We start from the raw sequence: 27,566 nt of genomic DNA, 5'->3' as shown, positions 1-27,566 counted from the left end.
CCCAACTTAAAGACTTTTACGAGGCCATGCGCCTCATCTTTGGGCGTGCCGACCCCGATATGGTGTCTTCGGGCCCAAGAGGTTCGGCTGAGGGGCCTTCAAGTTCCGTGCCGACGGCTTCGGCCCCGGGCACCGAGGTCACCTCCGGATCCATGTGTGGATCCCCACCAACGCCGGTCGCACCATCGAGACCTTCCCCGGTGCCTGGTCGATTATCAACGTTCCCGACGTCGGTAGTGCCTTCTATGCTGTCTCCTCCTACTGTGGCTACGGCGGAGGGAGCTACTTATAGTATGGTGGTTAGTATTGCAGCTGGGGTCCTTGACCTCGAGCTACCTACTGTGGAAGTCAGGTCTAATCTCCTGATGGAGGTGCTTCAGCCTGGGGCTTCTACTTCGGAACCCCTTCTCCCATTCAATGAGGTCCTCACTGGTGTCCTTTTGGGTACATGGTCCAAACCCAACACAGGGGCTCCTGTGAACAGGACTACCTCTCGCCACCATTGGCCCACGCCGATCGACCCAAAGTTCCTGTCCCAACATCCTACACCTGAGAGTTTTGTAATCCAGGCTTCCTCTTCTGGCGTGTTCCCTTCCGCACCCCCGGAGAGGGAATCCAAAAGGTTGGAACAATTTTGTAAGAAGTTGTTTTCTTCCTCCAGCCTAGCACTGCGGTCTGTGAACACCGCATGTCTTCTGGGCCGTTATTCCCACTCGCTGTGGGATGCAGTTGTGCAAGTCCTGCCGCAGATACCGGAGGAGGCCCGTGCTATCGTCTCCCAAGCAGTGAAAGATGGGAGAGACACTGCAAAGTTCACTATCTGTTGTGGGCTGGATATGAGCGACTCTCTGGGCAGATCGGTTGCGACAACAGTGGCCTTATGGCGCCACGTCTGGGTACGTACTTCTGGCTTCTCGGGCGATTTCCAACAGTCACTCATGGACATGCCCTTTGATGGCACTCGTCTCTTTGGAGACAAAGCGGACTCGGCCTTGGAGAGATTCAAGGATTCCCCGGCTACGGCTCGGTCCCTTGGTCTTTTTTGCTGCCACACGCCCACCACAGTCCGCTTTTCGTCCCTTTTGTGGACACGGAAGGGGCGCCCTGTCGCATCCTCAACCCAGCCACTGTGCCATGCACACTGGACAGTCTATGCTTGGCCGTGGACGCAAAATCCCACGTGGCCGTGTGACAGGGAACCAGAGGTCTGTCCAGTCCGCCTCTGCCCCCGCTGCAGCCTCCAAACCCTTCCAGTCCGTCCCCTCACTCCTGCCCAGGTGGTGGAAGGATCTGCCACCACCTGCCCCACTGTGAACATATCACCACGGATGTGTGGGTTTTGCAGATCATTCGGAAAGGCTACTCCCTCCCTTTCGAATCTGCACCACCACACATGCCACCATTCTTCCACCACCTTCCGGAGGATCATTTGGTGCTTCTCTGCCAGGAAGTCGCGGCTCTCTTGGCCAAGGGAGCTATAGAAAGGGTCTCTGTGCCAGAAGTAGGTCGTGGTTGTTATTCCGGCTACTTTCTGATACCAAAGAAGGACAAGGGCTTACGTCCCATCCTAGATCTTCGGGACCTGAACTACTTCCTCCAAAAGGAGAAGTTCAAAATGCTCACCCTGGCTCAGGTTCTGTCTGCCTTAGACCCAGGAGACTGGATGGTCGCGTTGGACTTGCAGGACGCTTATTTCCACATCCTCACCCTGCCTGCCCACAGACGTTACCTACGATTCGTGGTAGGTCACGAGCACTTTCAGTTTACCGTGCTCCCTTTTGGCCTTACCAGCGCCCCTCGGGTGTTCATGAAAGTGATGGCAGTGGTTGCAGCTCATCTGCGCAGGTTAGGAGTCTCAGTCTTTCCCTACCTAGACGACTGGCTGTTGAAGGTGCCTTCACCCCTGACAGTTGTCTCCCACCTTCAGACTACAGCGAACCTCCTGCACCAGGTGGGGTTCACTATAAACGTGCCGAAGTCACACCTGACTTCCTCTCAGACGCTCCCTTTCATTGGAGCTTTTCTGGACACAGTGCAGGTCCGGGCTTACCCTGCCAAAAAGCGAGTCCAGGACATTCAGGCTATGATTCCGATCTTTCAGCCTTGCTCTAGGGTTTCGGTGAGACTGCCTCTGAGGCTGCTGGGCCTCATGGCCTCCTGCATCCTGCTAGTAACACATACTAGGTGGCAAATGCGGGCTCTGCTGTGGGACCTGAAGTTCCAGTGGGCGCTGCATCAGGGAAATCTCTCCGACATGGTCCAGATCTCGGAGGGGACTGCGAAAGACCTGCAGTGGTGGCTTTTGAATCCCGATTGAGTCAACGACAGATCCCTCTCCCTTCCCCAACCAGATCTCTCTATAGTGACAGATGCGTCGCTTCTGGGGTGGGGCGGCCACATGGGAGAGGCGGAGATCAGAGGCCTCTGGTCTCCGGCGGAGTTGGGACTCCACATAAATATGCTGGAGCTCCGGACGATCAGGCTTGCATTGAAAGCATTCCTTCCCTCTCACAAAGGGAAAGTGGTGCAGTTGTTCACGGACAACACTACCGCCATGTGGTACTCCAACAAACAAGGTGGGGTAGGGTCCTGGACCCTTTGTCAGGAGGCACTACGCCTCTGGACATGGCTGGAACATCAGGGCATTACCCTGATGGTTCAACATCTGGCGGGCTCTCTCAACGCCAGAGCAGACAAACTCAGCCTCCGACACACTGTCGATCACAAGTGGCGTCTCCATCCTGAGGTGGTTTAAGGTCTCGTTCTCAAGTGGGGAGAGCCTTGGTTAGATCTGTTTGCTTCCGCAGAGAACGCGCAATATCAGCTATTTTGCGTGTTGGTGTTTCCAAGGCGGCACACGGTCGGAGACGCTTTTCGTCTCAAGTGGAGCTCCGGCCTCCTTTACGCCTTCCCGCCTATCCCTCTTCTGCCCAGAGTTCTCAAGAAAACCAAGTACGACCGGGCCCAAGTTAACTTGGTGGCTCTGGACTCGGACTGGACTCGAAGAGTGTGGTATCCAGAGCTATTGAGCATGTCCATCGGTCCTCCACTCAGACTGCTTCTTTGGGCGGATCTTCTGTAGCAGCAGAAGGGGACAGCCCTCCACCCGAACCTGTCCAACCTCCTCCTTCATGCATGGAGATTGAGCGGCAACAGTTGACGGCATTTTCCCTTTCACCCGAAGTCTGTAATGTTATCTTGGCAGCCAGGCGTCCATCGACTAAAACTGAATACGCCTGTCATTGGAATACATTTGTGGCATGGTGTACCAACAAATCTGTTGACCCCCTTTCTGCCCCTCTTTCAGAGGCTCTTCTATTCATTCTTTCTTTAGCCCAGTAGGGCTCTGCATTGGGCACCCTTAAAGGGTATTTGTCTGCCATTTCCGCCTTTCTTAAACTTCCTGATCAGCCCTCACTCTTTAAATCTCCTATTGTGAGTAGGTTCTTAAAAGGGCTCACCCACTTATTTCCTCCCACTCCCTTCATCATGCCTCAGTGGGATCTTAATCTTGTACTTACTTACTTGATGTGCACCCCCTTTGACCCAATGCATAATTGTCCCTTGCGGCTCCTCACCTTCAAAACTGTCTTTCTCATTGCTATCACCTCTGCTTGCAGGGTGAGTGAGCTTCAGGTCCTTTCTTCAAAGCCTCCATACTTGTCTGTACACCGTGACAAAATGGTGTTACGCACTAGAGCTTCCTTCCTTCCTAAGGTGGTTACACCATTTCATGTAGGCCAGTCCATCACTTTGCCTACCTTCTACACACCCCCACATCCTTCCCATGAGGAGGAGAGACTCACCTCTGGACCCAAAAAGAGCATTGGCGTTCTACCTCAATCGTACTAAAGATTTCTGGGTGGACAATCAACTCTTTGTTGGCTATGTGGGTGCGAAGAAAAGGAAGGTGGTGCAAAAGCGTACCATCTCTCAATGGGTGCTTCTTTGCATCAAAATGTGCTACGCTTTGGCTAAGAAGCAAACTCCTGAAGGCTTGCAGGCTCATTCTACCAGAGCAACTGCTGCATCCACTGCGTTAGCACACGGAGTTCCTTTCCTGGATATCTGTCAGGCAGCTACGTGGGCATCCCTGCACACTTTTGCTAAGCATTACTGCCTGGATAGTCAGATCTGTTGAGATGGCTACTTTGGTCGTTCGGTCCTGCAGGACTTTCTAGAATTATCTTGGTTGGCAGCCCACCACCCAGGATGGCATTGCTTGGGTATCTATTCTAAAGTAAGGAATCTGCAACTAGAAGTCTCTATCAGATGTACAAGTTACTTACCTTCGGTAACGAAATATCTGGTAGAGACATATTCTAGTTGCAGATTCCTTACCGCTCACCCATCCTCCCCACTTGCGAAGTGATTTCTAGGGACAGGTATTCCCTCTTTCAGGTCCTTAGCTATAGCGCACCAATCCAGTGTTCTTAGCGTCTCTGAGCTCTGGCGTGGAAAGTCATTAAAAGAAACGGACTTCACTGCATGAGGGCGGCGTCTATGTACTACTCCCGACGTCATCATGGCGACCGCGACGCCTGCGACGCCTGCGGAGTAGACCAACACCACCTACCGACGCGCAAGAGTATTGCTCGAAGAAAAATCTCCGGATCCAGTCTGACGCCTGGGGGAAAATTCTAAGGTAAGGAATCTGCAACTAGAATATGTCTCTACCAGATATTTCGTTACCAAAGGTAAGTAACTTGTACAATTTGATGTTTTAGTTAAAACTGTTTTGTGAGTAGCAGGATTGTACTCTCTGTTTAGAAGTGACTTAATCCTGAATTTCTGTAACTCCCAGTTACTCACGAACAAGCATTTCGTGAAATGGGCACTGCTAGATAGAAGTCAGTTATTTTCAGTACACCAAACTGTGTTTTTACCTATGGTTGTAAGCAATTAGTGCGAAACTCTGTATTTCCTAAGGAAACTGGCATATTTGAAACAAGCTGCGAAGATACAGGAATCTGCACCAGTGGCATACAGATATGTAACGCACTGTGTAGAAAATTACCACGTTGATGAACACATGAAATCCTAGAAAATAGGGATCATAAGAAACACATTGAGGGTGACTGAGGGGGGGTGCAGGGTTAATTTTCCTTCCGAGACAAAGATAAGAAACTTGAGTGGATGTTACTTAAAGCAGAAATGAAAGTGACAAACATAATTCCCAAAACATAGCACGGTAATCCAAGTGATGCATAAGAAGTGGAAACAATTGGAGACTAAGATGCAAGCGTACTGGGGAAACCGCATTGGGATTCCTGTACCCAGACTTGTTAAACCTTTGGTTATTTGTAATTACCAGGTGCCGTGCTAGATTCCTTGTTATTCTGAGTTTTTCTCTGGAAAATGGGGAATTACTACATGAATTGCTGTTTGCATACCTCAGTCCCACTGTAGTTCTTCATTCCAGGCCTGTTCCATTCACGCATTTACCTACATTATGCTAGTGAAATGCTCAGAGACAGCATTAAGAATGCAGTTTTATTGTTGAATTTGTAATCCCATGAATTTCTTTAAACAGCTCAATCAGGATTAGTGGGGAGCTCGTAATATAGGCTAAAGTAGAGAATTTGGTGTTGCAGCAGAAACAAAAATGTCAGGCCAGATAGGCTAAATATTTTTTATTTTCCGTACCTCTAGTTAACACATATCTAAAGGAAGGAGATATGGTCTTGTGACTTTAGAAAGAGGAGATTTTGTTTAATTTCCTCCCTCCCTACTCCCTACATTGCTTTATATTAGAAATGTTCTTCATCTCCATGTGTCAGTTGCAGTCACAGAACAAAACTGAAAGTGTATAACCTCTACCAAAGGCATAGACCTACCTTTGCCCCACTAATGACTCTCATGTTGCAATGAAAGAAATCTCACACCCCGTCTCACATTACTCTGCACTCTTTATTGCGCTGTTTCTCCCACCAATACAAAACACAAAACTCTTCTTTCATTTGCTCGATTCATTGCTTAGGTTGTTTTCCCCTAGGTAGCTGCTCACGCCCACTACTGTTATTTCTATATCCATGTTTACTCTTTTGCTCTACATCATACACACTATTTTACCAGTGGTGCTGCACCCATTCTCAATTGTTCAATATCCAGGAGCGGCTTGTGGCGGTAACGGGGGCGGGGAGGCATGCCGAGGGGGGTGACATTACTTAAAAAAACAAAAACATACCTGAATCGTCGCACCCGCCTCCATCTCCACCGCTCTTCTCCTCTGCAAGCAGGCTGCAGGCACAGGCTCCAAGCCTGCCCTGTAGCCAATCCGGACGCTGCTCAAAGCAGCGTCAGGATTGGCTGGGAGCTCCCAGCCAGGGCGTGCCCAGGCAGATTGGGAGCCAGTACAGGCTCTCTCCAGCCTGGCAACAGTGTTGCTGGGCTGGACAGAGCCTACTGCGCACGTGTGTTTGGCCGGCCAAACATACATGCGCAGTGAGGGGGAGTGCAATGCGCTCCCCCTCAGTGCTCGTAAGAACCTGTGGCCCTCCCCTTTTACTAAAAACAATAATAAACATGGTTTATTATAATTTTTAGCAAAAGGTTTGCAGCAGCTGCTGCTGGCGGGGGGCGATGCTCCTCCACCCTAGCGGAGGAGCCGCGCCTGTCAACTACCATCCCCTGTTTCCTCTACCAGTGCCCTTCCTGTGCACCAATTTTGTGATTTTTAACTTTATGTTCTTACTTAAATATGATCACTGTGCTGATCTGCCTTTATACAAGACACAGTGATCCGGTTGTCTGCATTTCTGTCTCTATACCATATTTCTTAACCATTTATTTGTATTTTTTTTCCATTTTCATTAAACACTGCATTATTTTACCTATTTTTTTAAGCTAATCACTTTGGCCTTCTTTAAGTCAGATCAAGTCTATTTTACATATCTTGTCTAAAGACTACGTCAGGATAACGTCCAAAGGAATGCCAACATGCAAGTATTAGTAACTTCCAGATGGAAATTTAGTTTTCAGAAGCCAAATTAAAATTAAATCTACAAGCTTTTTTCCATTTATGTGATCTTCAAGAAATCTTCAGTACCTGTCTCCTGTGACCCTGTACAACTAAAGGAATATAATGCGGAGTGTTCTTCACAAATATCCCAGTATATAGAGGTTCAGTTCACTCCACACAACAGGGTCTGGTCCATTCTGGATTCCAGCACGTCCTGTTAACTGCATAGCTTACACAGTCTAGCAGCTCCCTCTGACTTCACAGGAACTAGTCCAGTCAGCAGATTCCTACAGCAAAAGTACTTCTTTGGGCAAGAACCCTGTTCCAGCAGGCCCAAGCAACTACTTAATAAAGGCAAAAACTGGAGACAGGCTGGTTACCACCCTGAAACAAATTATTTCCATCATAGGACTTCAGGTGGAAGGTTTTGCAAACTTCAAAGATGTTTCCTCCATAGCTGTAAGAGGAAACATTTCAAATGTGTGTCTTACTTCTGGTTTTGATTCATCAGGAAAGTGGCAAGACACAGGTGTTTAGAACAACCTCCTGCTATACCATTGGTAAAATAAATTCTAGACTGTTTAAAAATATGTCCCTCATCTACCACTTTCACTTTCACTGCCTTACTATATTATATGGAATTTACATTTAGGTAGCCAGAGAACCATTGGGAAATGTTTAAAGTGGAGGAGGGTTTGCTGTCTGAAAGAGAGCAGTATCCCAATAATGTGTCCTCCCTCAAACACCACATATTTCTCTGAAAGGTTCAAATGCAGAATCTATTTGAATGTAGAAATTATAGATTGTTGATTCTTCAATTGTACACAGCCCAGGTAGTCTAGAAACACTTTCAAGTAAATAGAACTATAAAAAAGGACCATTCATATTCCAATGGCTGAGGAGGATTAGTGCTCTGCTTCCTTATCCTATTGTTAATATGATTACACATTTCAATTGGCAGCAGTATCCAAGCTCACAGCAGGCTCAGAGCGCATGTTAATTTTATTTTGCGCTATCTAAGCAAAATAGTGTTGCTTTTTGCCGGTTATTATCCCATCTGGAAAAATATTATTCCTCATAGCAAATCAAACAATGAATCAAAAATACTTTATTTTGGCAGTTTGCCATAAAAGCATACATATAATACATCATATAAAACATTACAATTATAAATAAATATAGACATATTTATTATTAACTTTAAATCAATAAAAAGGAAGTACTCATGATAGACGACAAAATCTATACGATCACTAATCTACAGTGAACTCCATTTCTTGATTGATCTGTATTTCCTGTCGTTATATAATACTTAAACTGTCTCTATGAAGCACTTTTTAGCCCCACACGGTCAGCTATCAAATCCTTAAAACCGATTCGGCAATGAAATTAAACCACTGGTTAAAACATTTAGGTCCCGCCCAACAATGTGACCAATGTTCATCCAGAGTCTCCGTGTCAGTTCTAGAGGCAAACCAACTCTCAATCCTCATAAAGTGTCAGTGCAAACATCGAGCCTATCAAGGTCCTTACTTTTCTTGAATCCTAGGACTTACTGTAAATTATCTTCCCCAGCCTCCTCCTGAGGCAGAACCCTTTCTCTTCTAGTCCACATAACCAGGAGAAAACAGCTCATTGGGTAAATTAAGATCTTGTCTGTCCTTGTCCTAAACAGGTGCAACGCCACATGATAATCCCCAATCCCCAGGGATAGGCAAACTAGCCTAAGCCACTGCCGCCTGGAGGCTCAATGCCCAGGGCAGATAATAACAATATGGTTGAACGTTTGTGGCACTGATTTATACAGGGGGCATAAGGAGGATGACCTATCTCCTTGCCACAAACTACAGAAGGCATTCATAGGCAACCATATCTAAAGCGCAGATACAAACGTTTTGCCCTCGGGGGACTAACATCTTCATATTTAGGCACAACTTTAAACTCCAAATATATTACTTTAAGGCAGTGTTTTTCAACCTTTTTTGGACAAAGTCACACTTGTTTCATGAAAAAAATCACGAGGCACACCACCATTAGAAAATGTTAAAAAATTTAACTCTGTGCCTATATTGACTATATATAAAGTAATTCTCTTGAATAGGAATCAAATAAACACAAAGAAAGTATTTTATAATTACTTTATTATGAAATAGTAAGTAAACAGAAATATGAAAAATTATAAAATACTTTATTCAGTGCGCAACCTGGGCCTGTTTGGCTGAACACAAAGCTGATATTCTGGCTGGAATCGAAGAAAGACACACACGTAGCTCTTCATCAACAGCTCTCAGTCTCTCTCTGTATTTAGTTTTTATAGCAATCATGCTTGAAAAGCTCATCTCACACAGATATGTAGTGGAAAATGGGAGCAATGTCAAAATAGCTTTGTTTGCCAGAAGGGGGAACTCCTTGGCAGTATCCAACCAAAAACTGTCCAAAGGTAGATCAGCAAATCTTAGCTTGAAACCACGATTTTGTCTCAGTTCAGTTAGTTCCTCCTGCTCCTGTAAAGTCATGTCCTTTCCACCAACTGATGCTGAGCTATAAGTGTCCCTAACCCAGTCAAGGCATTCAGTGGAGACTGAAGAGAAATAAAATGACAACTTCTCCTCGAGAGTTTTTAAATGTTTAACTATTATCTCACACAGTGCAGCAGTGTGAACACCTTGCCATTGCTTGGTGAGTGTGAACATTTCAAGATTGCCACTTTCCACGTGTTGATGCCAGAGTTGCACCTTTGAACGGAATCCATTTATTTTATCTGTACTTGTAAGCAGGTTTTCATTTCGGCCTTGCATTCGTGTGTTCAGTTCATTCAGATGATGAAATATATCTGCCAGGTATGCCAGCCTTGCACACCACTCATCACTTGCAAGCAGCTTTGCGTAATCTGACCTCTCATTTGTCAGAAACACTTTAAGTTCCTCCCGCAGCTCATACACACGAACCAAGACCTTGCCACGCGACAACCACCGGACCTCCGTATGAAACAACAAGGTTTTATGCTTCGCTCCCATCTCCTCACACAAAGCTGCAAATATGCGAGTTTTCACGGGTCGTGACTTTACAAAGTTTACCATGCGCACAACATCATCCAACACATGAACTAGGTCTGCTGGTAAAGTCTTGGCTACGAGGGCCTCACGGTGTAAAAAACAATGCGTAACAATCACATCTGGATTTCTTTCCCTCACTCTGCTTACAAAGCCTTTGGTGCGCCCGACCATGGCTGCAGCTCCATCGGTGCAGACACTTGTGCAGTTTTCCCACTTAAGTCCTCCTTGTTCAAGGTATTCTGATGTGACCCGAAAAATTTCTTCTCCTGTTGTTTTTTCTGGCAATGCCTTGCAAAAAAAGAAGTTTTCTCTAATTGCATCACCATCAACAAAACGCACATTGGCCAAGAGTTGAGTATGTCCACTGATATCAGTAGACTCGTCAAGTTGCAATGCAAATTTCTCACTGATACGGATCTTTTCCAAAACCACACTTTCGATGTCTGCAGACATGTCATTAATACGTCTGGAAATTGTGTTATCTGAGAGAGGGACTTTGGCTATTTCCTTAGCTGCTTCAGGTCCGAGCATCTCCTCTACAATAGCTTTGCAGGCGGGAAGTATTAATGTCTCTGCCACAGTGTGCGACTTTTTTGACTTGGCTATAAGTTCAGCAACTTGATAGCTAGCTTTAAGAGCTCTTTCATTTACCTTTGTGGTTTTTCTCATGAAAGTTGCCTGTTTCTCACGCAGGCGAACAAAATAGTCCGCATTCTTGTTTTGAAGCGAAGGGTGTTTCGTTTGGAGATGGCGTTTAAGTTTGCTTGGGACCATAGCACTGTTAGCTAGCTTTTCACCACACACCACGCACAGTGGAGTTGGTTTGTTTGCATCTCCGGTGAAAGTAAATCCAAATGAAATATAGCTTTCGCTATATTGCCTTGTGCCAGAGAATTTGCTTGATCTAACCATCTGTGCTTTCTTTTGATCCCCACTCATACTTGGGCTCTCATCTGGCTCCAAATTTTGTTCAGAGTCCAGTTCTTTCCTTTTCAAAAACTTGTCCATCACTGCAGTATCTCACTGTCACTCAGTACTTACTGCACTTGTCTCCTCCAGATAGCCGCTGTCCGTCACACTCAGCACTCTTCTGCGCATGTCTCCATCCAGATCCATCAGTCAGCGCTCTTCTGCTCTTCTGCTCTTCTGCTCTTCTGCTCATGTTTCCTCCAATTCCAGATCCATTGGCGCTCTTCTGCTCATCGGTGATCTACTGCGATGTCTCCTCCTGTCCTCCTCCTGTTAGTGTAACAGTGACACCGGAGCTATTTAAAGTCCTTAACATCAGTGGTGGGATTCAAAAATTTTAGTAACCAGTTCCGACATTCAAGCATGGTTTAATATTTTTTTCTTTAATGGCAAACAAAAACGTTGCGGACCGTTCTCTGCTCAGCGGGGATCGATCCGCTGATCCCCGCTGAGCCGGCGGATGACAGCTCCGTCTCCGCACTGTGTGCGGAGAGGGAGATGTCAGAGCTCCGCTGCTCTCTATGGGGAATCGGATGAGAGCGGACCGCCTGTCCGCTCTCATCCGATCCCATCCGATCTGATCCCCACCCAGGACGGATGGAAAATAGGGTTTCCATCCATCCGGATTTCACGGACAGGATCGGATGCGGATGGCAGCGGGTGTCAGCAGACATGTCACCGCTGAGGCTGACATCCGCTGCTCCATAGGGCTGAATAGGGCATCCAATCAGATCTGACAGGCGGATCTGATCGGAACGCCCGTGTGCAAGAGGCGAGCCCTTACTTTTATTCGATGAATAATAAGTACTGAATAATAAACTTTCCAAACTACTGTATAATAAAAATCATAGTAATAGTCAGAAAAAATCACAATGGTTTGTAAAGTGTTATTGCTATTTGGATTTATTTTTTTTTTTTCATCTTAAATTGTCTCACAATATTATATGAATGAATGCGTGGTGGTGGGGACAAGGTGCCTTCCAAGGGGGAGGCTGCGCAGAGAGCATGGGGTGGCAGCATACCCCCTCCTTCTGAATCATACCCAGGCCACATCCCTTTTAACACTGCGAGGGTACCTTTCAAAATGAAGCCCCCCCCCCCCTCTTTGTAAGGCAACTTGTTCCCAGGTTGAGGAGGCAAAGATTTAATTTCTACATCTTGCTCCCAGAACGGATCATGTGACTCACGGGCATGTGCCAGGGGCCTATTAGAGTGGAAGCCCCTTTATAGTAATAGGCATTGCACAGGTGATGGTACAGGCATGGCACAGGTGATGGTATAGGCATGGCACAGATGGTACAGGTATGGCACAGGTGATGGTATAGGCATGGCACAGATGGTATAGGCATGGCACAGGTGATGGAATAGGCATGGCACAGATGATGGTATAGGCATGGCACAAGTGATGGAACAGGCATGGCACAGGTGATGGAACAGGCATGGCACAGGTGATGGTACAGGCATGGCACAAGTGATGGTACAGGCATGGCACAGGTGATGGTACAGGCATGCCACAAGTGATGGAATAGGCATGGCACAGGTGATGGTACAGGCATGGCACAGGTGATGGTACAGGCATGGCACAAGTGATGGAATAGGCATGGCACAGGTGGTGGTATAGGCATGGCACAGATGGTACAGGCATGACACAGGTGATGGTATAGGCATGGCACAGATGGTATAGGCATGGCACAGGTGATGGAATAGTCATGGCACAGATGATGGAATAGGCATGGCACAGATGATGGTATAGGCATGGCACAGGTGATGGAATAGGCATGGCACAGATGGTATAGGCATGGCACAGATGGTATAGGCATGGCACAGGTGATGGAATAGGCATGGCACAGATGGTATAGGCATGGCACAGATGGTATAGGCATCAGGAGGAGGAGGACTGACAGGAGGACTCACTTACCGGGCTGCTGCTGCTGCACAGGGCTGGACTCACTCGTCTCTCTTCCGAGACCCGACCGTGACCGACTGGTTCCACATGACCTCCTCACCTCACGCTGCACCTGGCAACATCTTGCGGCACACTAGTGTGCCGCGGAACAGTGGTTGAAAAACACTGCTTTAAGGTGACCCTGGCTGGCCCTAGTCTGTTGGCACTCCCTAATATACTTCCAATAGGCCACCCTGACTACCTGTTTATCTTCTCTGCGGATTTGGTCCAGCCGTTCCCAGCGTAAAGAAAAATATGTGGGGGCCAAAACACATCCTTGCCGTACCTCCCGTCTTATTGGAATGCTACATGTCACTTCTCTATGCCCTCCCCAGCAGACCTGGGAATAGGTCCCACTATGTAGTCTGATCAAGATGTCCACTAGACTGATGTGAGCTCCCATCTTCCTTAGGACTTTCCACAGATTGTCATATGGAATTTAATCAAAAGCAGCTAGAAGATCAACAAAGGCTACATATAACCTCTGACGTTGGAGGAAAACCTGCTTCCAGTACAATAATCAAAACGTAAATATCTGGTCAGTGGTGCTTGTCATTGGCCAGAATCCTGCCTGCAGGGGCAAAATACCTCTTCGCTTGCTGCCCAACCCAACAGTTTATCGAGTGCCTGTCTAGCAAATATTTTTTTGAGGCTATCCAGCAGGCTAATGGGGCGATAGCAGGGCAGCTCACATTGCCTTTTTTTAAACACTGGGATTATTTCAGCCCCTTTCCAGGTATCTGGCATTCTACCCCCCCTTGCTATTGAATTAGACAGAAGGTTTATGTACCCAGCCCACACTCGAGGTTCAGACTTGTACAAATCTCTAGGAATTCCATCCAGACCGGGAGCTTTTAGTGGTTTCAAACCATCTATGGCTGCCAATGTGTCTTCCAATGAAAGCATGGTTAAAAGACTATCTGCCTAGTCTCCCTCACTCAAAGCTATGCATGGATTCTCTGCCCCTATGGCTGTATTAGGGTCCACTAAGGGGCTCACTTTGTATTGATGTGGCAGACCACAAGGATCCTCCCCCTTAAAATTTGAGCTCACCGAATATAGAGCACCAAAGTGTTCCTCCCACTGGTGCGATATTACAGCGCCTCTGAGTACCTGATATACGAGTTCCATCAGATAATATTGCCCAAAATGCGTGATTATCTCTTGACTTCATGGCCTTGAGTAGCTTTTGCCAATTTTCTTCGTCCCTCTCTTTCCTTGCCACCCTTTGAGCCTTTTTATACCTTGCTCAAGCACACTTAGGGGGTTATTCTAACTTTGGAGGAGTGTTAATCCGTCCCAAAAGTGACGGTAAAGTGACGGATATACCACCAGCCGTATTACGAGTTCCATAGGATATAATGGACTCGTAATACGGCTGGTGGTAAATCCGTCACTTTACCGTCACTTTTGGGACGGATTAACACCTCCTCCAAAGTTAGAATAACCCCCTTAATGTCTGCACGGTTACACTCCCTTTTGACAATTGCCAATGTCCGCTTAGCCATCCTACATTCTCGATTAAACCAAGTGGATGTTTTGCTCCTGACCTTTAGCTGCCTTGGTGTTCTCTAAAAATAAATCGGTTTAAGTTTGTGAAACAGTAAACTATGGATTTCTAGAAAAAGATTAGGATTTACAAGCAGTCCTTCTAGTTCATCTAGATGCAGTACAAACCACTGATAGATCTCGACAAGTGTGTCCCGGTCGGCCAAGACTCTATGCCACGTTACTTGTTGCCGGTTACTAGTGACACTAGGTGCTAGCAGGAAGACCTAAGATAATTCCCTCCATTTAGCAATACAGCTAGAGGGCAATGATCACTCTCAGTGGTGCTCAGTACCTCCATATCCACCAAATCCGGCCATAACCGCACATCCATCAGAATACAGTCAATACCACTCCTCTGGTGCCCCCTTCTAAATGTGGGCACTCGTGCTTCGTCTGAGCTAGTTCTCCCATTACAGGCATGTAGCCCATGACCCCCACCATTACCACTCCCTGTAGGGCCGTGTCAGAAAGATACCATGTTGGCTTGCCAACCACCTGGGGAACACCCCATTGCTCATCCTCCTCCCTGATTACCATGTTAAGAGCAAGAGACAGTTTAAATGAAGTATTAAAATCACCAGCCACTATTATTCTTGATTTACTTTTATAGGTTTCCACTAATGTTTCAAGCATGACCAGAACAGAGGACTCACTATTTGCTGGCAATAAACGTGCATACACATTTAATATCACTAATGTCAATCTAATGCCTATTAAATCAAGGGAGTCTATCCTCAGTAATTCATGCCTGCAAGCTATATCATTTCTAACCAAGATCATAAGTCCTCCCATTGCCCGGCCCATTTTCCTTGGTGGCAGGGCCACCACACTATAAGTGGTAAATCCACAAACAAAGCCCTTGTTAACAGCCCATGTTTCTTGGAAGACAAATAAAGTCATATTTTCCTATAAGGGAGATCCACTTGAGGTCTACCGCCTTAGGGTTCACCCTCGCACACATTCCAGGAGATTAGTGATAAATTTGTCCTATATTCAGACTACATTTCAGAAGAAACGTCCCTATGTATATCGCCCACCAGTGTGCTGGAAGCCCCCCAAGGGGAGCCTCTAGGATTGATTCATTGACAGCTGATCTGAGTAGTGTAGGAATTCTCCTGTCAGACCGTAGCCCTGACAGACCTAGTCAGTCTAGCTGATCTAGCATGTACAGTGGGTAATAACGGTTACGAATTGGTACCTTGAAGGTAGTATGCTGTATACCCCTAGTTTGTGGTGGTCAGTGTATGTCAGACTGAATATTTCCAATACCCTTCACTACTGGGGATTAAAAAAACAAAAACAAAGGGTAACGCTCTAATACCCCCGTTCGCTTGGCTTTTTGAGCTAATCAAATTAAACAGGGATTGAACATAACTTGGTGTCTTAAAGTTCAAATTTATACAGTCACCCTGTAGGGTTTTTGGGAGCCACCCTTTGAGTAGTAATAGTTTCCTCACACGGGACCCGTGGCCAGCCCGACTGTTTCTGTATCCAGTATGCAATTTTATTGAGTAATGAGTTATGCGACTCATTTATTCCTCTTGGTAGCCGTGGTACATTCTCTAGAATGACAATATAAGGGGTCTACTCCGGGGAGATGCTAGGTCGTATATCAGGGGTGCCAGAATGCAAACACAAAGTCCATGATTCCTCTGTTCCACTAGCTGGGTCAATGCCCCTTCTACTTCACCCACAAGATGTTCACTACATAGGCATTGGGGAATTCACTTAGTGGGTCCACTGATTACTAGTGGTCCTCTTTCTTTAATTATTACTTGGTGGGTCAGCAATACCTCTTTGGTCCCTCTCGGGCTTGCTCTCTGAATGTCAGTAATTACACGAGTCCTGTCACCATGTCCATCCCTAAAATTAATAAAGGGGTCTCTGTTATTGTGAATAAGCTCATACTGTTTAATCTTTGCCTCTATTGAGTTGAGTCGCTTATTAGAGGCTGCAATCAAGGATACAACATAATTTTTCTTCTATCTGTTCGATTGTCAACCCCTGGGCCTGCCCGAATCCCTGCCCTACCCCATTTCCTGCCCCCATTTTTTTGGGGTTGAGTGGAATGTTGAGCTACCAGCTGGTTGCGCCACACCTTGGGTGTTTATGGTTCCTTTTAAGGTCTGGTCATATCCTCTTCTCGCCTGATGCCATCTCATCACCTAAACTATGTGTGGGAGCTATGTCCATGGCTCCAGACTCTATAGGGACATTCGCCTGCATTGAGACCTGTTCTGGCTCGCCCACACCCTCCAGGGTCCCACCTACCACAAGGTCAACAAAAGGCATTTCAGCCCTACTTCCTCCCCTCCCAACTGACTCTTCTTCATTTGTGGCGCAAAATAATGGTGCCCCTGACACACCCAGGGCAGGAGATCGTAAAGAAGATATAGAGAGCCAATGCTCCATTAGCTCAATTTCCTTATCAATTATGCCCACAGCCCTTACTATAAATGTATCCATACTCGACTTGCAGGGACCTACTTGACCTAAAAGACTAATAGGCCCTGGGTCAGCCTTGCTAGTTGTCTTATGACATTATGGCCCTCATTCTGACCCTGGCGGTCGGCGGAGAGACGGCGGTCGGACCGCGAACAGACCGGCGGTATTAAAAATGGCATTCTGACCGCGGCGATCCCCGCCGCGACCGACCGCTACTTCTCCACTCCGACCGCCGCGGCGGTCATGGCCGCGGGGTTGGAGTTTGCGCACTCCGGCCCGGCGGTCGTCCCAAGACCGCCAAGGGTATTATGACCCTGCCTACCGCCGCGGTTTCTTGCGGGCGGGAACCGCCGTGCGAACCATGGCGGTAAGCACTATCGGGGCCAGGGAATTCCTTCCCTGGCACTGATAGGGGTCTCCCCCACCCCCCACTACCCACCCGAGTCCTCCCCCCACACCCTCCACCCCCCTGCAACCCCCCAGAGGTGGTACGAACCCCCTCCCCACCCCCACCCCGACATGCACATACATGTACCCCGACATGCACACACCCCCAACATGCACATATACACACCCCCTACACACACATACACAACGGGGACACATACCCGCACACATACATGCCGACATGCGCACCTGCCGAACAGCACACATTACCCATAGACACAGCAGCACCCCCCGCCCGCATGCACGCACTCACACACCCCCTCTACACACTCACACGCACACCCCCATGCACGCCCACATCACACAACACCCCCCCACCCCCTCCCCTCACGGACGATCAACTTACCTTGTGCGTTGGTCCTCCGGGAGGCGACGGGAGCCATAGGGACGTGACCGCCAACAGAAGACCGCCAACAGAAGACCGCCACACGGAAATGTGGGTCGTAATTCTGTGGGCGGTGTTCTGCTGGCGTGGCGGTGGAGGTTGACCAGTCTCCACTTTCCCGCCGACCGCCAGTGTGGCTGCTGGCGGTTTTCCGGCGGAACGCTCCCAGCGGTCAGAATGCGCACAGCGGCACACCGCCGCGGTCGGCGGTCTTCACCGCGGCGGTAACTCAGCGGTCTTGCGAAAAGACCGCCAAGGTCAGAATGAGGGCCTATGTCTTAGCTCTAGGCATACTGCAAGAAATAAAATGAGAGTCCCAACAGGCACTAGCCAGTATTGCAGGCTCTCATCTCATAGCAAGCCTTCCCACAGCTCATGTGATTACAAATAAGGGGTCAAGAGACTAGGCCCGCTCTGGCTTCTACTGGGTGATGACGGGCGAAGACGGGCCCTGTCTTGGCCCGGTCTTAGACCAGGCACCCCCGCGCACGTCCCTTGCTGTGGGATGCGGTTTTCGTTATGTGCGCCTCTGGACGCCGAAAATAGCGGTCTGCAGCTTCCCCTGCCACCTGGACTGCTGGGGGATGTAGTGCGGCCCTCCCAGTCAACTTGCCAAGTTCCCCGCGCTGCGGGATGTGGTGTTCGTTATGTGTGCCTCCGGGCACCGAAAATGGCGGTGTGCAGCTTTCCCTGCTACCTGGACTGCTGGGGGATGTAGTGCGGCCCTCCAACCTCTAAGTCAACTAGCAAATCAAGAAGAAACACATTACCTGCTAACTTCAGTCCTGCAATAATAATTTACACAAGGGTAATATATTGAAAACAATTCAGGTTGCAGTTAAGCTTTGGATGCATTTAACCCATATCTGTGACTGGAGAGAGTGTTTGAAAAGTTTTTTTTATAGACAGAACAGTCCCTCAAGTGAGAATTGAGGATACAAATGTCAAATAGAAACTCAATGGAATCTATGTTTGCTATACAAATGCAAAAAGTAAAAACATTTATTTAAATTCAAAACAAATGTAGTGGGGAACCACAGGCACAGAAAATAAAATAATGACATACAACATACAAAAAGCAAAGGTAAAAAACACAAAGGCCCTGAATACGAGTGTGATGGTCTATGGACCCCCACACTCGTGGTGGGAGTCTGGACAGCTGCCAATGCGGCGGTCTTACTGCCACATTACAACCCTGGTGGTCGGACCGTCAGGGAACCACCAGCTTGCCAGGATCTCAGATCATGGTGGTCTGGAGGATGGTGGCGGTCCTAATCCACCGGGCTTGCAGCGCTACCCTGGGGATTACAACCCCCTCCTCCGCCAGCAATTTCATGGCAGTAGCACTGCCATGAAAAAGACTGGTGGAGAACGGGTGCAGGGGTCCCAGAGGGCCCCTGCAATTCCAATGGACTTGGCATGGGCAGTGCAGCACCCCCCCTGGCCAGCACTGTTGCAATGTTCACTGTCTGCTTTGCAAGCAGTGAACATTGTGAGGGTGCTGGAGCTCATTAAGAACCAGAGACAATGCTGTAGCCTGTTTCCCGCTAGGCTGAGTTTCCATCCGCCAACCTAGCAGGAAACTCTTAACTCCGGCGGGGAGATTGCCGTGTAGTAGGTGGAGGCCACACTGTTGGGAGTTTGGTGGATGTGCTTACCCTTCCACCAAACTCAAAATAGGACCCATTGTGCCAATAGTCAGGCATTGTATATGTGACAGAAATAATAAATCAAAGGATGACGTCACATTAATACAGTATCCTTCCTCGTATGCAACTAGAACATAATTCAGAGACCAACTGAAGGTACTTCAGTCGACGACGTTTCGATCCTTAAGTCCAGTTTTTGGGATCATCATCCTGACATAAGATCTATACCTGAGAGGAAAGCATTATAACACAGCCTGCTAAGATAAGAATCTCGAACAAGGAGTGGAAGGAACAAATTGATGACAGTGCCTCTCCACAAACCCCAATTGGGCGATGAGTGGTAGGATAGTCGAAGATGTGGTTCAACAGTGTAAGCTCCCTCCGAGGGGTCGGAGTGGCCTCCGGTGGAGGAATAAGCGGGCAAGCGAGGAGTAGAGCTGGGCGGCTGCCGGTTATCGTACATGGGTGACAACTGGAGGATCAAGTTAGGGTGTGCCTGTCAGGAAGGAGCAAGAGGACTTCCGCAATAACCGGTCTTTCTTTCACATGCTATCAGACGCACTGCCCTTGACAGACAGCACGCCTTAGACCTGACCGAGCGGGGTTATCGCTGCTGCCTCGGTTTCACCACACGCGGATTTTCTCTTGCTCCTCCCGGTCAGGCCCACCCTATCTTGATCCTCAAGATGTCGGCCATATATGATAACTGATAGCGATTTGCACTACGATGCGTTACTCTAGATTTATCAAGCCAGGCAAGGCCATGCAAGGTGACCCAGCATGGTTTGATAAAACTTACTAAAGAGATGCATCGCTCATGTGCCCATTACGTGGCTCAAGATCGACACAAGTCTTTAATAAATATGCCCCCTAGTTTCCAAAGTATCATCAAAATGTCCACCCTCAATCTATAGCTAGAAAAAAAAAACAGATAAGCAGCAACATGTTGCAGAAATATGACTTACTCTACAATTTAAATCCCCGCCTAAAAGTTAAAATAACTATGGATTTAGGTTGTAACTAAAACATCGAGGCCCCCTAATGTGTAAATTCAACACCATATGTGGACAGACCAGTCCGTTAACAATATTCACCTAACTCAGGATCGGTCCTAAATCTGCGCTTTGTCACATAGTCCGTTGTAGGGACTTGTTGAACATTTTCCAGCATTCTTTCCAAGAGAAACCTAGCCTGCTCAATTTGGACCCAGATTAGCTTGTCCAACAGCCACCATGCTGCATCGATACTTGGGCACATCACTGTTGTCCTAAATGTGATTATAGTTTCAGCGTTAAACGTTTTACTTGTTGGTGGTTTCAAAGGAACCATTCATATTCCATAGAAGCATACATGTGTTCCAGCAAGTGAAAAAAGGAATTTTATTTCTTTAGGGGGCAAGAGACAAACTTTCGATTTCTTTGCAGTGTCGTTCATACAAGCTGCTGTCAGGGACTTCTGATCTGTTTATAAATTCTCCTTTGTAAAATGGAATCCATTAACTTAAGAAATGTATTATCTATAATAGCAGCGTCTTATCCTCACGTTTATCATTGATGACAAACGAAGTCTTGACTCTGTCATGGCGATTTGCTGCAGTCATTCAGTTCTATCCTTGCCATACATAGCTTTCCATTCTTCCTATTATCTATAGCAAATACGATAAAGTGCATTTATAGGTAATGTGAGGAGAAGGTTTACACACCAAATTAGACAGGCTTAAAAAATGCAAGCACTCACGGTTTTGATACTGTATTAATTAGGGAGGGAATTAAATGCAAGATGGGACAATGCAAGGGCTGACCTTTCCTGCAGTTTATTTTAATGTACTCAAAGTGTATCACAGCCTATGTCCGTTTCACAGAAACTGCACAAGTGAAAAAACATGTACTTCCATTGCACCATTTTGCTGCTTGTTGTTATTCATGAATTAGGATTTATTTGTTGAGAACTCAGTGACTCACTTACAATGATACATAAATAAAACGTTTATATCTGATTTGATAAACTCTTTTCTTTATTTTTGCTCTGGTTTGAAAGTCTTTCTGTGATATGAAGTGGAGCGACATCTGTTAGCACCGTTATGAATGGCACAAGCAGCAAAAATGTTACAAATGGATTTATTTTGTACTAGCATAACGTTTTTGTAAATTAATTAAGGATGATGCTGCAGATAATTCTTTTACATTTTAATGATTATACAATCTTGGAACTTGTAGTCTTTTTATTAGCGGTTTAAGTGTTTTTTTATGATGTGTCATACATAATATGAAGCTTCTTTTGACTGAGTTGAAACTAGTGCTTGCTCCGATAAGGGGTAAAAATTAGCATAGTAGCAAAGTGTCCCCTTCAACCAGTTCTAGCTTTTAGCAGCGCCTTCCGTTCTGGGATCTTAGAACCCATAGTTATAATGTTAACTGTGAAACTATAAATCCCAGAATGCTTGGCATGGAGAAACTAAGGGGGTTATTCTAACTTTGGAGGAGGTGTTAATCCGTCCCAAAAGTGACGGAAAAGTGACGGATTTACCACCAGCCGTATTACGAGTCCATTATATCCTATGGAACTCGTAATATGGCTGGTGGTATATCCGTCACTTTACCGTCACTTTTGGGACGGATTAACACTCCTCCAAAGTTAGAATAACCCCCTAAGTGGCTATAACTGAAGCGATGACATGAATCCCGACTTTACCGAGACCAGAGAACAACCTCACATAAATTTAAATGGAGCAGAAAAGACTAAGTGTGAGTATATAAAAACTATATAAAAACTATGCTGGTAATATACCTTTGTGGTGGTAGCGATTCTAATGCAGGTAAGCAAGTAATTGTCACAGTGATCGTAATGCAGGTTCACTGTTAGTGGTAGTTAGTCTCAGTAATCTTTAATTTGACGGCGATGATTGCCAGATGGAAGGAGGCTATTGCACAGGCTGAGCTCAGATAAATTAATTTAGAGATATAAGGAAAAGATAGTTACTTCTTTCTGTACAAATGATTGACAATTATTTCCAGTTAAAAAAAAATCTACATTGTTCTACATCACACATTTGACAAAAAACAGATCATTTTAAAACATCTTTTACACCTAACACATTAAAATGTTAAAAAGCATCCTTGACATTGGTAGCATCTTCTTGGCTGATTGTGGAATTTATCAAGTTGTCCCTCAGGTATCCTACTGTAGGAATTATATAAGGATAAAGTACCCCTGTTGTACATTATGAGGATATTGCGTCAATGAGAAGTTTCACAGCCCTAGGCTGAGTTCCTTTATAATGCTATCAAACTCTGAGGTGACTTGAAATATCCGTATCATGCACTCCAAAGGGTACTTTATCCCATATGATACATGGTCAAGCCATCAACTTTCCCACAAACCACTTAAAACGTTGGTGCATAGCTCTCTCATTTGAAAGAATGAGCATATTTGGAAACATGAAGAGTAAAGCACATCGAAAACCTTTTAGTTATTTGTTGTAAACAGTTATTGACAGTTCGATACAATTCATTTTTTTATATACAAAAAGCTGCACTCTCTCAGAATGTGTAGAAACATGCCTAAAGATTGTAGCTTTTCTCTATCTAAGGAGTGCAAAGAATAACGTTTACTCTGCTTGTCATTGTAAGCTAAAAAACAGAGCAGCAGAAAGAAAAGCAAAGTTCAGTTTTCGTTGCTTTAAGCATCTGTGTCAATTATGGTTTGTGACCTGACCTGTCTTTCATCTTTCAGCAGGCATTGTGATGACAGAACATGACTATATTAACTTATATTAGATCATTGGAATGTTGGCATATCCATTGCAGACAATGGAGTGCTCCCGGCTTTTACTGGCTGGTAAAAGCCTGGAGCGTCAACATTCCAGTGTTCTCTTTGTTCACATCAACAGCTGTGAATAAAGACCTCATGGAGCCCGAGTGGATTTTAATCGCCCTTGGGCTCTGTGAGGATTAATCCCCTCGGGCTGCGTGAGGACTTTGGTTTATTTATTAGAACATTCTGCACTCTAATGGCAGAATGTTCTAATAGCCTTAGAGCCCGTGGTGGCGGGCTCTACCAGCAATTAAAGGCCCGCTCCCTTGTCAAAGGCCCTCGCCAATGCTGCAGGAGGCCTTTAATGGACGGTAGAGCCTGCTACGGCGGGCTCTAAGGCTATAATAGTCGAGTTCTGAAGTATTTTCTTTATAATCGCTACTGGGGCATCACAAGTTGCTGATTAAAAAGTAGTTAGAGACCAGAATCCAAAGTATTATAGTGAGGTAAGGCTTACTTCTGCACCTACAACTGAATGGAATGATGTATTGGCTTCCGGCATCATTTATATCAGGTTCAGCAGAGACACTTTAGTTTACCATGGATGACAGGCACCTGTGGAACAATTCAGAAGAAATACTCATCAATCTACACTAGTACACATATTATAAGGTACCTGACTGGAAGGAAGTCTTGGCTTGCTGCATCATTTATTTTAATTTCAGGAAGTAAGCTTTAGTTTAGAACGGACCACAAACACCTTCGGCCAAATTGCTAAAAAATATTCATAAATCCATACAAGTACATATATTCTAATCCAGGAATACATGTTTGATTTTCGGGTTTTAGAAATTTACAAACATTAACAGTAGCATGTCTGGAAAGCTGCACAAGTAGCAAGTTTCCAGGCGCATCACTCGGTGTCATGTAACATTTGCTGTTTCTCCAAATCAAACTTTTAAGCACAGTACAAATCCACATTGGGAAAAGGCAGCCTGTTCTGCTAATGCACATTTGTGTCAGATTTTTCTCCTGGGTAACATTTTTTTGGCAAATGGAGGAGTTTCCGTCTTGGGACCCTCAGGAACTTTGGTGTAGTCTGTTCCCATACCAGCCCTTGAAGTGGAGTAAATCAAGATATTTGCTGGAGTAAATCTCTGACCATTTCCGTGGTGGGAAAGGATATCAGCAGGTTTCGTAATGCCTACAATCTCACTAGTTTGTATGAGTTCACAAAATGTGAAAGCAAATCACTCCCTCAACCATCCATACTCCATCCCTTGTGTGGGATTTACTACTAAATACATTTATGCTGTAGTGTTCTAGTACTACACAGTGGTAACACAATGACCTCCTTCTCTGTAATGTTGTTTTTTTGGGGAATTAAAGACATGCAGACTTCTCTAGTTTTACTGAGATCGCTAAGGTGACTATCAGTGAAGACACTTCTGATTATACGAGTGGTTAGTTTATACATTCACTGCATACCTCTGTTTGCAGATTACAGGAAATTCCAAATCAGTGGTTTTGATCAGTGATTAAAATTATGAAGTACTCTATGCATTAGCAATTATGTCATTAGTTTGCACAACTATTTATCCTGTATGGATATCGAGAAAGTCTCTATTTAAAATTAAGTGTATTGACATCTATTTTTATTCAGTCTTAAAAGGTGTGTATTTTATATATGTGTTTTTTAACTTTAGACCAGGTATCATTACTCTGCAAGCACTGTCTGAGGCTAACAGGAAGCTCTGGCTCGAAGCAATGGATGGGAAAGAACCTGTAAGAAATGTTTTTTTATGTTTATTAGATTATTTGTCTTACATTCAAGTTGCACAAACTGGATATATTAACACCTGTTTTTATATGCTGTTACATTTTTAAAATGCTGCAACTTTAAGAATGGAATGTGATCACTTTTAGTAACGTACACATGATTATTGTGGCTGCAAGTGTGAGGACTCCTTTCCTCTTGTTGACCCCTGGAGACCTCAAAGGTGCTAGAATTCCCTTTTTAAGGTAACTTCCGCTTAAGCAGGTTAAAAAACTCTCAGAAAAATGGAGATCAGTACGAAATAATTATTTAATTTAACTTAATGTAGTACAGATGATGAAATAGTTGAAACACAGTCCCCACTATATTAAAAAACCAAAGACCTTTTTCATACACTTGCAATGGTATTACAAAAAAGCAACCAGTCTTTAACTAACACAACCAGAATGCTAGGATACCATATGAAAGGATGCCAACAAGTATGTATGTCTTTGAAATGGCTAAACAATTTTGTAATCAGTGAGCTACTATTTTCTGAGAAGGTGACAGTTTTCGCTAACTGTATTTCCTAACAAATATTTTTCATACATTGATTGATTCAGCACACTGGAAGGCTATTCTGTTAATCAGTCATGTGTATTCATGCTGCTGAGAACCAAGTATGAGTAATTGTGGATGGAGTTCTTTTCTCAAAAGTACTTTTCTACTGGTTGTTTCTGCTGCATCTGCTCTTTTAGCAGTCAGGATCCCCTACAAAGGACCTACACTTAAAAAAAAGTAAAAAAAGTTACTAGCCAGGTACAGCTGGCAGTTTTATGAGAATTTCAGAGATGCTTAGTAGAAAAAAACACTAGGTGCAACCTCGCCAGCAATTTTTGTGGTGTACTTTCGCTGACACTAACTGTCAGACTTAGGCCCTCATTCTGACCTTGGCGGGCGGCGGAGGCCGACCGCCAAAGTCCCGCCGTCAAGTTACCGTTCCGCGGTCGAAAGACCGCGGCGGTAATTCTGACTTTCCCGCTGGGCTGGCTGGCGGTCTCCTTCAGACCGCCAGCCAGCCCAGCGGGAAAGAGGCTTCCACGATGAAGCCGGCTCGGAATCGAGCCGGCGGAGTGGAAGCTGTGCGACGGGTGCAGTTGCACCCGTCGCGTATTTCACTGTCTGCGCAGCAGACAGTGAAATACTTGTAGGGGCCCTCTTACGGGGGCCCCTGCAATGCCCATGCCAGTGGCATGGGCACTGCAGGGGCCCCCAGGGGCCCCGCGCCCCCCCCTACCGCCATCCGGATCTCGGCGGTCCGACCGCCGGGATCTGGATGGCGGTAGGGGGGGTCGGAATCCCCGCGGCGGTGCAGCAAGCTGCGCCACCGCGGAGGATTCAATGGGGCCGCGGTACACTGGCGGGACCCCGCCAGTGGTGCCGGTCCGACCGCGGCTTTACCGCCGCGGTCGGAATCCCCATTGGAGCACCGCCGGCTTGTCGGCGGTGCTCCCGCGGTCCTCCGCCCTGGCGGTCAAAGACCGCCAGGGTCAGAATGAGGGCCTTAGTATTTAATACATTTATCCTGTTTTCTGCGTGTGAGGTTTAGAAGTTTAGAAGCATGGAATGCAACAACACTAAAGACGTGCAGTCTATTTTAGCCAGACAAACTTCAGGTTCTCCTCAAAATATGCTGAAGATGACTTTGGATTTCTCTCTTTGAGACAGGATGGTGACTGCTTCAATGTTTAAGCCTGTGTCCCTCACATGAGAATCTGTATATATAAAGGGTACTTACAACCCAGGAAGCCAAGAACATAGAGACCTTTTTGTGGCTTAGGAACATGTGTGTGGCACCTAAGGTCCAATCAGGACAAAGAAATTGGGTATTGGGAGAATTTCAGGGCACCAAAGAGCTCATCCAAACTTGAAATTACCACCTTGTCGTTGAACCACAGTTATTGAAAAGGCCAAGTTATAAAGACACATAGGGCCTCATTACTACCCAGACGGCCGGCGGTAATCTGGCGGTAACACCGACACTAGGCTGGCGGTGTACCGCAGTGTATTATGACCGTGGCGCATTACCGCCGGCCCCTACAACTGACCGCCAGGCTTCCGCCAGGCGGTCATAATCCCCAGGGCAGCCTGAGGATTATGAGTCACCAACCGCCAGCCTGTCCATGGCAGTAAACACCACCATGGACAGGCTGGCGGTAAATTGGATTAGGGGTGCCCCTGGGGGCCCCTGCACTGCCCATGCACTTAGCATGGGCAGTGCAGGGACCCCCAGGCACAGCCCCATCGTGCATTTCACTGCCCAAATTTTGAGCAGTAAAATGTGCGACGGGTGCTGCTGCACCCGCTGAACATCAACTTTGCTGCTGGCTCTATTATGAGCCGGCTGCAATGTTGATGTGACGTTTCCACTGGGCCAGCGGACAGAAACACTTTTTCCGTCCGCTGGCCCAATGGAAAAGTCATAATAGGGAGCCACAAATACCGCCAGCACTGGCAGTATAGTGGCTCCCGCGATCCTTCAGAAAGACCGCTGAAGTCGTAATGAGGGCCATAATCATCAAGGGTTGCCCAAGGCAACAAAAGAAGTTAAGGTATACTAATATTAACAAAACTAAGCATTAGAATAGA

The 27,566-nt window shown here is 46.2% G+C and overlaps 1 protein-coding gene across 3 annotated transcripts in view; it reads left to right on the top strand.

Annotated features, from left to right (window-relative positions):
* Positions 1 to 27,566, top strand: part of ARHGAP42 (Rho GTPase activating protein 42) — a 562,306-nt gene that overhangs the window by 416,619 nt on the left and 118,121 nt on the right. For all 3 annotated transcript variants that reach the window (XM_069202384.1, XM_069202385.1, XM_069202383.1), the window contains exon 11: positions 24,868 to 24,946. In XM_069202384.1, coding sequence (XP_069058485.1) covers positions 24,868 to 24,946 — 79 coding nt within the window. The remainder of the gene's footprint in view (positions 1 to 24,867; positions 24,947 to 27,566) is intronic.

Source organism: Pleurodeles waltl, chromosome 8, assembly GCF_031143425.1.
Source record: "Pleurodeles waltl isolate 20211129_DDA chromosome 8, aPleWal1.hap1.20221129, whole genome shotgun sequence".
Lineage (NCBI taxonomy): Eukaryota > Metazoa > Chordata > Amphibia > Caudata > Salamandridae > Pleurodeles > Pleurodeles waltl.
The sequence above is the reverse complement of the archived record's forward strand: the minus strand, read 5'-3'. Positions and strand labels throughout refer to the sequence as shown.